General features: G+C 39.0%; 1 protein-coding gene across 1 annotated transcript in view; it reads left to right on the top strand.

Moving 5' to 3' along the window:
* LOC125233068 (ras-related C3 botulinum toxin substrate 2) overlaps positions 1-14,035 on the top strand; it is a 79,596-nt gene that overhangs the window by 51,425 nt on the left and 14,136 nt on the right. Inside the window, exons 2-4 of the mRNA XM_048138922.1 lie at positions 9,071-9,142; positions 10,636-10,816; positions 13,593-13,727. Of these exons, the coding sequence (XP_047994879.1) occupies positions 9,071-9,142; positions 10,636-10,816; positions 13,593-13,727 (388 nt within the window). The remainder of the gene's footprint in view (positions 1-9,070; positions 9,143-10,635; positions 10,817-13,592; positions 13,728-14,035) is intronic.

Raw genomic sequence — 14,035 nt, 5'->3', positions numbered from 1 at the left:
TAAATCACAAAACGTGTCTACCTATAGCAAGGATTTCTAGTCCTTTTGGAATTCGGTCAAATATGTCGTCCGGAACTCTGCATAGCGAAAATATAAAATGATATTCGGAATGAATTCTCGGTTCAGAAGCCAAAGATTTAAAGAGATACAAGAATATTTTATCGGAATCACTAGGCAGGTATGAGTGGTATGACGTTACGTTGATGTCTCAGTACTCTGAGTGGTTATTTGGTACTTAAAGATTATTACCAGTAGTTTAATTCTCTTAGTTAATGGTTATTACCAGGAAACACTAAAGGCAGTGCCGACTAAATGAAAATCTTGATAAGGACTGTATCGTTAATTATAGGGACACAACAAACCTCGTCTAAATGTTGACATGTGCATAATTTTGTATTATTATGGTCCGAGAGTATGATCTGAAGGTATTGTTAAGTACTATTTGATATAAGAAGGTCTGATATTTTTTTTATTTTAGGGACTTTATGGTACTTTCATTAAGGTCTAGCAAATACATTTCGGACAACCCCTAATCTGGCTTAATTTGAGAATATCTCAAAGACTTTTTGTACGATTTCGACAAACAAAGGTTAATATGCTGCCAAAATATATTTTTTAAGAGTCCTCTTCATGGTTGTTCAATTGGGTACTTGCAGAATAAATGCGGTGAATTTATATAATTTTAAAAAACGCATTTTTGAGCAACGTTCCGGTTTGCCGTAAATTTTTGATACAAGCAGGATGAGAGAAATAGATAAAAAAATTTGGCATAGGCCAATGTCTAATAGACATTCATGGTGTTTGAACAGTGCCTAAACCAGATCGATATAAACAGTGTATGATAGTTAAATTCGACATCAAAGTCGGAGTTAGCATAAGCACCATGCCACATTCTCTAAATGGCCGCCATACACAGATCATGAACTTTATTTTTTTTAAATAACAGTGGCTAGACTATGTCTAGATATTCTGCTTTGTGGATCATGTGTCGTTGAGGTTCGCACTGTACAATTTTTTTTCGCAATTGTGTCGTCTTGTACGCACTTTGTGAATTTTCTAGTAGCATTTGTCCGAAATCGTAATTGGTACTCGGGAGGATTAAGTCAATGCTGTCTAAACCACATGCTTTACGTCGAGTTTCTAGGACAAAATGCGTACCTTATTATGTGCCTTATTAAGCCCATGTCTTGTTATAAGAATAAAATATAATAGCAAATAAATACGGCTACTCAAAGTTGTCCCCATATTTAACGATACAGTCCTTAACACAGACAAGACGACTTGACGTGAAACATGATAAACTGCCGTGATTTCCGGGAACCACTGTTCGGTAGCATTTTATTTATCTGTCGGTTGCCGTCAAACTGTCGGCCGAAATTGCTTCGCTCTTAGATCGCAACATCGGTGACTTTTTGTGTATTGTCATTGGCTACAAGAGCTCGGGCGAATCGTGATTTTCTCCAAAATTTTGACCATGCAGTTGTCAAAGCCATGAAGTGTGTGTGCAAAAGTCATGAAGTGTGACTTCACTCATGTGCCTGTTACTGCGGGTATGTTGTTGTAGTTGTTAGATAGATAGATGCCTCGACATGATCTACATTCTATGTCAGTGAATTACACAATTTGGTTATGCTCTTCTGCTGCCGATTCTGATCTGACTAAGAATATGCCGCTATCAGTTCCGGATTGGCAAAACTGTCTCTGTCGGTACTAGGGTTTGCTCCCGGGAAATACCGGTACCGAAAGTACCGGGAATTCCCGGGATTTTTGGCCAAGCAAAGAACCGGGAAATCAACTTGAAAAATCCCGGTACTTTCGGGAAATACTTTTTAGTGACTTTTTTGCTACAAAATTTATTTATTTCTGTTTATATTATTTATACAGTTAAAAAATAGGCGTAGGTACAGTAACACGCACTTAATCACTATTTGGGCGATTCTCTGTAAGCTCGTGAAGGTCCCATACAAATGCTGTCCTGTCAATTTTTTTTAACTATTTCCAAAAATGTGAGTTCTATGTTGACTAAAATTAACTATTATTTTAGTTACATAAGGAGACCCACTGAATTTATACGTAATTTCCGAGTTATTAACGATTTTCTAAAAAATCGTAACAGGGGACTGTTTCGTGAGGGGACTGTTTTTAACGTGTCATAGGGGTTGTATTTAAAGATAAAAGTCATTTTATATTGATCAGTCATTTATTATTTCTATGGCATATTTGCACATCAATAATCAACAGAAACTTTTTTAAGAAAATCTCAACAGAAATAAAAACTTCTTTTACCAGGGGACTCTTACCAGGGGACTGGGTGTGGCAGCGGTCCAAACGCGGGTTCACCACACAAGTGATGCTCTGACACTAAACAAAATGGCGTCTCGCCGCCGCATTAGGCATGGTAACCAACTTCACAGCGATCGCGTTTCGTTTCACTCAAAAATACGTTTGCGAACATAGTGGTTATTTTTTATTATGTATACAAATTCTGGGGACAAAGTTTACTGGACTTTATTAAATAAATAACCAATTAATCAGACCTCGTTATACTACAATAATACATACATACATACATACATACATACAATCACGCCTGTTTCCCAATATATACTACAATAATTTAATAATTCGATTGTTTTGATTTAACTGCCGCTTGTATTTAGTTTTAATATTTTTTTCGTATCTTTCACTTCTAGGTGGGAAGACAGTGATGGGGACAGCCAGGGGACTGTATTTTTAGAGCTGCTATTACGTGTAGTAAAACGCTTAAAATAGTTATGGTTATAAAAATGATGGCCCGTAAAGATTCGAGGTTAAAGTTTTCTTAGACGTGCTTATTATTTAAATAATTGAAGTACTTTTTGAAAAAATCGGCTAGGACAGCCGATTACAAGCTTACAGAGAATCGCCAATTTAATAGCGGGTGGCAGTGGCAGACTGGCTGCCGTTAGCCACCGTGATATCCTAGCTAGTCCCGCTAGTCGGTAGTGGAGTTTGGTTTTTTTGGTGAAGGTTTGTAATATAAAATTGTGTAATTATTTTTTCTCTCTCAATCTTATTTCTCATTTGATTTGACTCATTTCTCTACATGTTATAAAACAAAGTCTCCCGACGTGTATGTTTGTGTGTTCGCTAATTTTACGATAGACTCAAAAACTAGTAAACGGATTTTCATACGTTTTTCACCTATGTATGAATATAGTGATTCTTGAGGAAGGTTTAAGGTTTTGTTATTATAAATTGATTAAAACATGACGATATGTGCTAATCAAGTCAGTGAAAATGACTAAAATGATCTAGAAAAAAGTCGGCGATGGCTTATGTCTAACTTTTAAGGACAACTGCTATAAACGTGTTAACTTTTATATATAACACCACATTATATGATTATATCTATAAACGTTTATATATAATGTGGTATTGCGGTATTAAAAAGAAATTTCATTACCAACTTTCTCGCGAGATCGTTCCCACTGACTAGCAAAAATAGTGCACTATCTCAAATGTTTTGTTTCCTTTACTTTACATCTTTTGCTTCAAATGACGTGTTTGGGGAATTTTGTGAGGTTTTACTGCCGGACTATAATCAGTTATTGTATTTCTTTAGTAGTATTTGACTTATTTCTTTTACTAAGCGATTAAGCATCTCCCAGTAATGTCAGATCGCTTAATCGGAGCAATGTATTGCAACAGTAACCATTGGTGCCTATGGTTGCCAGATGGTCGGGTTTAGGCGGAATTCTCACGATTTTTTCCTTGTTCTCCCGAATTCCGATTTATAATAAGTAATAAAAAACCGGCCAAGAGCGTGTCGGGCCACGCTCAGTGTAGGGTTCCGTAGTTTTCCGTATTTTTCTCAAAAACTACTGAACCTATCAAGTTCAAAACAATTTTCCTAGAAAGTCTTTATAAAGTTCTACTTTTGTGATTTTTTTCATATTTTTTAAACATATGATTCAAAAGTTAGAGGGGGGGGGACGCACTTTTTTTCCTTTAGGAGCGATTATTTCCGAAAATATTAATATTATCAAAAAACGATCTTAGTAAACCCTTATTCATTTTTAAATACCTATCCAACAATATATCACACGTTGGGGTTGGAATGAAAAAAAAATCAGCCCCCACTTTACATGTAGGGGGGGTACCCTAATAAAACATTTTTTTCCATTTTTTATTTTTGCACTTTGTTGGCGTGATTGATATACATATTGGTACCAATTTCAGCTTTCTAGTGCTAACGGTTACTGAGATTATCCGCGGACGGACGGACGGACGGACGGACGGACGGACGGACGGACGGACGGACGGACGGACGGACAGACAGACATGGCGAAACTATAAGGGTTCCTAGTTGACTACGGAACCCTAAAAAAGACAGATAAAATAATACGCCGAGCGAAGCCGGGGCGGCTCGGTTATAATAAAATAATATAATAATAAAAGACGTAAAATCCCAAAAAAATATTGTTTTATTTGAAAAAGTGAAATAATTAGACCAGTCCCGAAAGTACCGAAAATCCCGGGAAATCCCGGTTCCATATTGCTCCGGTACCGAAAATCCCGGTTCTTTAAAAAAGTACCGGTACTGCAATCCCTAGACTCGGTACGGTACCCTTGGCCAGTTTCTCGTACACGACAATCGGAACGTCTTGGAAGAAACTTTTACACGATATCCTTGCTCAAGTCACTGTCTTATATCAGCAAAGTGTAAACGACATGACACACTGGTTCGACTCGCCCATTCTCAGTAAGCGATGGATCGATGCCCCTGATGCGAAGAATATCCCGTCAGAAATAACTCTCAATGAATGGATTGTCCCCCGCAGAGGTGGCGGTCACCCGTGCTAATTTTGGATTGGAGTGTCCAGTTCTTTATCAATGAGATTCTCGTACATTTCAACTACGTTTTTTAAATATGCTTTTGCTGATATAGTAGTAATATTCTAAGCTGTAACCCGAGAGTCACAACACAATACACGAATCGATCAAACACTAAACTTGGTTTCTCATTATGTTAGTACCTTAGTACAATATGTCAGATTGCGGTTATTAGGTTGTTTATGCTATATCCAGTGTTAAAGGTACAAAGCAATTTATTATAATGTATGTACGTGCGCATCACGTGCAATAGCTGAACAACTATCACTCGATCGATTTAAAGTGCATTTGACCCCAGACGTGCCTAGAGAAAGTCTCCGATTTGGATTATGATATTCATAATTGCAACCTGATTATCGGTTTTGGCCTTTGAGTAATTATGTTAACTAGAGAGGGCACCTCAACTTGATTTTGTGTAACAACACTTAGAGCCGATCGGCACAAACGCGCTTAGTCTGTGCCGAACGGCTGTGGTAGATTGACGTATCGCAATGAAAAATATTTCGTCTAAATAATGCCGTCATGTGTAGTGAGGTACTGTACAAACTGCTCAGGAAAATCTAACAAAAGTCAAGGAGTGACTTTTCATACGTAGGTTTACTGCATTTTTGTTTAAACACGCTTACTTTTAAAAAAATGTATCAATATAAACTCATGCCGAAGCGCCATGTTGCGGCGGCCATGTTTCGTTGAAACCAAAGAGTAAAAAATGCAACAAAAGCAGACGTGACAATATCGCAAGTTAGTTCAAGTTTCCTATCATACATTAAATTATATATATTTATCGACGCAAAAAGGTTATTTAATTATTATTGTCAGAATTGCACAGTTTTCCGACATGTCGGTCTATAACAGATTCTCAATACGCGTGTCGAATGTCATGTGAGTATGTAAATGTAAGTGCAGTACCTAACCTGCCTGAATGAATTTGGGTAGGTAGACGGTCAAGCAAATTATGAGAGTATAAAAACGCGCGAAATTCAAATTTTCTATGGGACGATAAACCCGCGCCCATACATACATGGATGTAGATAAAGTTATGTATGCGACTATACATAATTAGGCGTTAAAACACTCATGTTATCTTATTAACACAACAAAAACGACACTCATGTTTTAATGCCTACCATTATGCAAATGTCACATAAATAACTAATATCCAGTTGCGGCTACGTGTACACATGTACGCTCAGTCCGTATGCAGCTTTATATGTGGGCATTTAAAAAAATTGGGACTCACAGAGTTGTTAAAAAAATGTTAAATCGCTGTCAGTTTTGCAACGATAATTAAGCATGGAATTTCAATGAAAACATCGTTTTTGTTTTAATTATGTAAATTATACTAAGCTATAATCTAAATTCAGAACGTGAAAAAAGTTTAGTTTTAAATACAGATTTCAAGCTTGATTGTCGTTACAAAACTAACAGCGATTTATGTTTTTTGTTAACAACTCACGCTAATTGAGAGTAAAAAAAGTTAAAAAAATGCCCATGTAAACCCATGTCACTTCTATACTACGACTTCTAATCTATGCACTCTATGCAGGGCTCATCATCGCGACCGAAAGGTCGTAAGCGCCGAGTAAAATCGTAGCGCTTGCGACGTTACGGAAGCAGGCCATTGGTTCACACCCCGCCCCCTCGCCCCGCCTTCAGCTTACAGGCTGTGACACGTTCGTTGTTTGCTATAGCTCCTCTATACGAAGTAATACTTACTCAATGGTTTTGGCTGTGGGTGTGGGCTAAGTGCTTAGAAGTGAAAATATTACGATCACCACTGTGACCATAGCGTGAGAAAACTGAAAAATGTCTATTGACAAAATCGCAGTCAGCCGACAACTGTCATATAAGTGAAATGTCCCAGGTCCCGGACTGGTCAGGGCGGCGGCATCACATAACTAACTACGCACAATCATAGTCAGAAAAAATATACCGCCACGAATTATTATTTATTAGATGCCGAAATAGTATAGGCAATCGTCTATTTAATTGTGATTTTCATTCTATCATATAAGTAAATATTAAAGCATTCCGGAAATATCACGCTGTTTCTGTTGGAATTAAAATTGTGATAGAAAAGATCTATTATTTCAATAGGGTTTTTTTGTAAACATTAAATACTTATGCATAAAGTTTGACTCAACTCGTGCGTCACTCTCGCGGATTCAATTATTATGAACAACAGATAACTAGATAGTAACATTACATAAAGTAAACGTGCCTTCCGTTGGCTCTCGGTTTATCTTTGCTTATTCTCAGCTTACTTTCTTTTCCTGTTGTATAATGACGTGATCGATATTGTCACCGGTTGCGAAACTTTCACTACGAAAACTCAAATAACTCAATTATAATAACAGTTTGTGGTCAACACCAATAATGGTTGCACGAAAGGCTGAAGCTTTTCACAGCGCTGATGTAAAATAACATTTGCTTCTTAAAATGCAGAATTAGATACACAAATTGTAATTTTATTCGAAAAGACAATCTATGTACAAATTTCAACTAGGTAAATATGGTAACAGACAATCTAGCAAATCAAGTAACGATCTGCAACATGTTTTCTCAATGTTCCAGTTGTCTGATTATCATAGAAGCCACGCCTTTCTTTCCACGGTGGCAACCTATACGATAAACGATAAACTAAAACAAATTGTAACATTATCGTCACAAATTGTTATAATAAATCTAGTTTGGGCTACCATTTCACCACCTGGCTGGCCGACAAGAGGACGGCATAAAAGAAAATGAACATCTCTGTGTTCTCTCATTAAAAACAATGCCTGTAGGCCTAGCACATGATGTCCGCGAGAGTATGTCGCCGCGAGATAGATGACACGTCTTCTTCTAACTGTATTAATGACATAAGGACGGGTAGTCTATCTCGCGGCGACATACTCTCGCGGCCATCATGTGCTAGGCCTACTGGACAAAACTGGCCTGTCTAAAAATGTTAGACGCAAAGTGCCTCACTTATTGATGTCTACAAACTTTGAGAAGTAAATAGTTTTCCTTCAACAATTCGGTAACTATGTTGCCTTTTGACTCTTCATAACTTTATACATCGTGTATAAAGGTACCTTTGTAACTTTGCACCGGGCGGTATTTCCTTTGTGCACTGCATAACATTGCATCTCAAGCAACTCTCTTGGCATACTGCTTATATTAAAATATCAGGATGTATATCAGGTACCGCTTCTCTAGGGGATGTCTTATGATATTTTCTTAGAAATATTATAATACCTAGTTAGACATTTTCTTCATCGAGGTATTTTAGCTTGATCGTATTATCATAACTAACTACAACTAGATCATATTTTGTCAAAATTAAATCTGGAGGAAATCTAAAAAATATCAATTATTTGAATGCAAAAAGAAAAGGTTATACCACAGAATATATAATAGTACAAGTACAGAAGGCCCACTGCTTTGATGTTCACGACTTGCCGCCATTATAAATGCCTACAACATTCTTACAAAGAAACGAGCCGCACGTGCGCGGCGTCCGGCGATAGGGTTGCCTAAGGATTAAAACGAAATAATACTTGGATAAAATGTTATACTATAATACTCAGGTCTTGGGTGCTTTCTAGGTAAAATATATAGTATTTATATTATTTTTGTTCAAATTCCAACATCACAAGACAACCTCTCCGGGGACTTAATCAATAGTAGATCTGTGTAAAAATGTCCATGGTATATATATTATTCATGATATTCATTTAACTAAACATTATTAGCCATTACACACGCGGACACTACCTAACCTTAAAAAAACTCGCGACGTAAAGTAACCATAGAAAGTGCGAACGTGCGTTCCGTGAGAACGCGCGCCACCCCTGATTAGGCCGCGAACTCGCGGCCGCCGGCATGTACTTGTAGCGCGGCGATAGAATCGCGGAGTGAGCCGCCCCTGGTTATACCTACTTTGTGCCAAGTCCTCTACTAACTCCAATTCAAACCAATCTGCCAACCGGGGTTGTAAAACGTCTCATTCAACCGAGTATAGAGCAAGAGTGAAAGAAACATAATAATTTATAATCTCCATCATCATTTCCGTTTGCGGAGATTATAAAGTCCGCGGACGTGCCGTAGGATATTCTTATTATTCCCCAGGTCACTGATAATATTATTCAGTGCTCCAGTTCCATGCTGTGGCCGTGGTGCGGATTTTAATATATTCCTCTTTTGTCCGCAGAGCCGTCGGTAAAACATGCCTGCTCATCAGTTACACGACAAACGCCTTCCCAGGGGAATACATACCGACAGTGTAAGTATGCATGACATTTAAGGCACCGCTATTTAGAAAAACATAGTACATGGTAACAGTGAAATTAGTAAATAGAATGGAATTTCTGTTGAATGGAAAACGGATGACTTGAGCTGTGTTGGAAAATGTCTTGTACTACTAGTATTATCGCCATATATTGGCCTCGTCGCTAAGGGTGATCAGGTCTTCTGGAGGTCCATTGGCATAGCTCGTCACAGGGCAATCCTCTATTATGTGCTGGATTGTTTGTGCAGTCTCGCCACAATTGTTAGCGACCAGGGGCCTATTGCATAACAATTTACAACTCATATTACAAGCGGTAGTCCCCCTCCAATTCATTTTATAAGAAAGAGAGTTCCACTTGTAATACAAGTTGTAAATTGTTATGCAATAGGCCCCAGGCCAATAAATGGCTGATTCGACTTAATTTTAACCTATGAATGTTTCTGTTCTTTGCCATACGACTAAATAAAGTATTATCTCCCTTGTATGTACAATTATAAGACAGAAGCACATGCCGATAGACAAACTGGTACATTTTGAGGAAAGAGAACTTCGGAATGTTTGAGCTAGCATCATTATCTAATATAATATTACAATCATTTTTGTGCTGTGACAACAAGACGACTATTTTACATAATGGCTAACGATTCCAACGAATGGTGTAAGATATCTGTAAAGTAAACCATAAATCCATCCTTCACACCATGTCTACATTGGAAAACTACTAGTTACAATATTTTTCTTGTAGGTACGCAAAGCCGTTCTTAACCCATATTTATAATAATTACAGCATCCATAGTAAACCGATCCATTGTTCGAGAAGTACTTATACCCTGATTAAACGGTGAACAATGACTAACTGTAAATGATAACGACAGCCAATAATCTGTCATTAAAATTGAATGCATACAATGCAATTTGCCCTTGCATTTTAATTACTTGATTTCATATTTATATATTAATTTACGTCATCCAACAACCCCAATGCAGATGCCCGCGGATTCAACAATAATTTTTACGCTTTAGAAATTGGAGAAGTTGCAACAGATGCCCGCACTGCGAAGTGAAGTTCTATCTACATATGGCTCATCCATTAATTACATCACACCTTAAGGGGGGGAGGGGGGTCCACGAAACGTGACAGGGGGAGGGAGGAGGTCCATGTTTGTGTCACATACAAAAAATTTGCAAAATCTAAGTTAAATAAAAAACAATTTCATTTGTTTGTGTTCGATTTCAATGTTGACCGTACTTTTCACCAACAAACACCAATCAAAAAATCATGAAATTGATGTGACGTAATTAATGGATGAGCCCAAAGCAGAGAGTCCTGGGTTCGAATCCCATTATGAACTTGAGCATGTACTTCTGTGTACCATAGTACAACGTTTGCTGACTTTATGCCTACCCGCCTAGCCGGTATAATATTGTCTCCAAATAGTAAAGAAAATGTCTACATTATCCTAATCAAAATGCCCGTACAATTTCAGATTCGACAACTACTCAGCCAATGTGATGGTAGATGGCAAACCGATCAACCTGGGACTGTGGGATACGGCGGGTCAGGAAGATTACGACAGGCTCCGACCGCTCTCCTACCCACAGACCGACGTGTTCCTCATATGCTTCTCGCTCGTCAATCCTGCCTCATTCGAGAACGTGCGCGCTAAGGTAACCAACATACTGACACGAGTGTAACTAACCAAAATCCTTTTAGGCTACGACAAACTGCGACCGCTCTCCTAATCCACAAACTGATGTCTTCCTCATATGCTTCTCGCTAGACAACCCCGCCTCATTCGAGAACGTGCGCGCTAAGGTAACCAACATCTTGACACTTGTGTCCAACCTAAATCCTGATTCTGAAGACTGTCTATCTCTATCGCTTTGAGACAGAAATTAGCTCCTTTCGAAGGTGCTTTCTTGAATTTTGACGACGTACTGACTTTGCCACAGTTACCACAGAATACTCTTAGGATAGCGTTCTGTAGAGAGAAGAAGCTTTTAAAAACATTTGTCAATTTAATTTGCAGGAATATTCGTATATACAGAGAAGCTAGTCTATTATGTTGACATTTTTGTCCTCAATCCTGCTCTAACGCTTTCATCGTAAGGCAGCGTTCCCACTTAAGCGTCGCGTGTCTCGGGGCGCGCAACGGATGTCTCCGCCACGCCGCCTGAATGTAATTCAAAAAACGTCTCCTCAGGCGGCGTGGCGGTGGCGTGGCGCGCGCCGCGCCGCCTGGGGGCGCGTCTTACGTCCTTCCTATACAAAATGTACTGAGGAGACGTTTTTTTAATTACATTCAGGCGGCGTGGCGCGGACGTCCGTTCCGCACCTCAGGACATGCGTCTCTTAGATGTGGCCGGTCCCTAAGAGCACAATTTTCCTCAGATTGTGTTGTAAATGGAACTTCGTGTATGCTTATGCATAAAATATAAGAAGTGTACTGTTAACTCTGTTCAGTTTTCTAAGTTTATGCAACGAGTAACGGGTTCAACTCACACTAAGGCTGCGTTTTGACCAAGAATGTGTTTTTAATAATCAATAGAAAAACTGCACGCTTATTGCAAACTGTGATATGAACATTGGTGACGTCACTGACGTCATATTAACGGGACTACTGACGTTTTTAACATTAGTCATAAAATTACCAATTAATTCCAGTATCTAGACGGTAAATACGGTCCACGTGTGGTCAAAGCAATTGTCTTTTTATTAATTTAATAAAATATAAATAAATTGTCAACGTTTCATGAATCAGTTTCCTCATTGCAAGAATGATTCATATTATCTTAAGCAGAAATTGATTCCATGACGCATAAGGCAGATGGCGATCTTTATATTTCTGCAGAAACTCAACAGATTATCTTACTGAGATCGTTTTATGACTGATCGTAAAACTCTACATGGATCAGAGTACACGGTTCATTAAGTGAGAAGCTGTAAATGTTCATGTATAATGCAAAGGTTAATAGACTATCAAAACACATTAAATATTTGTAGCTGATAATAAAATAGGTAACAACACACAGCTAAACTGATGTGAAATGAAATATAAGAACGAGAGGGTACTCGTCCGAAATTGCCGGCAACGCACTTACTGACCGTCTAGGGAGGAGGTAGCGTCTATGGGCGACCGTAATCACTTACCAGATCATTCATCAGCTTGGTTTCCTCCTATACTAGTAGCATAAAAAAATCAAAAACACGAATTTCGTTAAACAAAACAATCTTAATAGGAGTTTAAAAAGACTAATATGTCTTGTCAAACTAATTGAAGTCAAATATGTATGAAACTAACGACTTAGTTTAGTGCCCGATTATCAGAATTGGTAAAACGGACCTTTATCACAGCTTCGTTGTCTGTCTGTCTGTCTACGTTTGAAAGCAACAACTTGAATATTTTATAGTCCGATTCGGAAGTAGGTAATTGGAAGAACTGTATATTTTATGTGCCGTTCCTTGGGATTAGTTAGTTCATTGTGAGCAAAAAGGCAGTTTAATTACTTCCTTTGAAAGTTATAATTAGTTTTCTCACTATTTGGCCTGAAAGAAAGAAAGGGAATATTTAATAAATTAGTAGATTAGTAGAGACTAATGATCAATAAATGATTGGGTACTGGGTCACTGAGTGGCCAAGAAAGTCAAGAAACAAAATGACACTAACGGGATTTTTGAACGATAAAACATATTCACGACGAAAATGTACGCGATACATCAACGAGCCCAGACCTCTTAACTTAACACGATGGTTTGGTTTCCTCAGGTTTCTTCGTACATAACGTATAGTCAAGTATTAGTAGCAGATTTATGACATTTCTAAAAAAAGTTTTGAAATATTTATGACTGGCCATGGCCAGTGTTCCAAGTTTCCTTTTCCAACTACTAGATATTTAATATGTATTGTCTTCGGTTACCGCGATAGTTACTCATGAAATAAAACTAATACGCGATGTAATCCGTTTCCATAGTTTTATTTGTTTTGTGATGGGGTCGCGCATAGGTCTCGTGAGCAAGGACCCCGCTTAGGATACGGGCGAGCCTTGCTCATGTGCATATCTGCCGCCATCAGTGTTCCCTTAGTCGCCTTATACGACACCGTTGACACCCACGGCACAGCATAATAAAGAGTACTATCGTACAGTATGGCCACTTCCGCTCCCCGCTGAAAGTGCCGCCCACCCCCTCTCTGTTACCTCACAGTTACCGCCTGTCAAAAACGCGAACAGTCTACCTGTCATATCTCACTCCTACAAGCATGGTACTCGTACACCTACACTGCTAGGAACGCGCCCCTTTCATATATTTGATCGCCTGTGTTCGAGATGTGCCCATGGCCCCCACGAGACGAGATGGGGTGGTACTATTCTGTTCTAATGCCGGCACCACACGGCGTACCGAACTAGTAGTTCTCATGCTTAATTATATTTATTTGTGTTCCAGTGGTTCCCCGAAGTGAGGCATCACTGCCCGTCAACGCCCATCATCCTGGTCGGGACCAAGCTCGACCTCCGCGAAGACAAGGACACCATCGAGAAGCTCAAGGACAAGAAACTCGCGCCCATCACCTACCCGCAGGTATGTTAGACCTTGGTCTTCGCTTGACGATGTATTGTAGAGTTGTGCCTGCACGTTCACTGAAAAGACCGCTCCCAACTAGTACGTTCTCCGAAGTGTACTGGTTCGTTCTTTTAGGACATTTAGTACAGTAGTACACCGAAAGAGCGAGAGACAAATTGTGCATATAGCGTATAGTAACGCTCGCGTATACTAGCCGAGAGCTGATCGGCCGTTTTCGCGCGCTCTCGGTCCGAGACAGTCGGTTCTAGTTCGGTTGCGGTCGGATCACACGGATCGCTTTGCTGTCATTGTCACTCCTCGGCTCT

Source organism: Leguminivora glycinivorella, chromosome 14 (assembly GCF_023078275.1).
Source record: "Leguminivora glycinivorella isolate SPB_JAAS2020 chromosome 14, LegGlyc_1.1, whole genome shotgun sequence".
Taxonomy (NCBI): Eukaryota; Metazoa; Arthropoda; class Insecta; order Lepidoptera; family Tortricidae; genus Leguminivora; species Leguminivora glycinivorella.
Note: the sequence above shows the minus strand (reverse complement) of the source record. Positions and strands in the feature narration are given on the sequence as shown.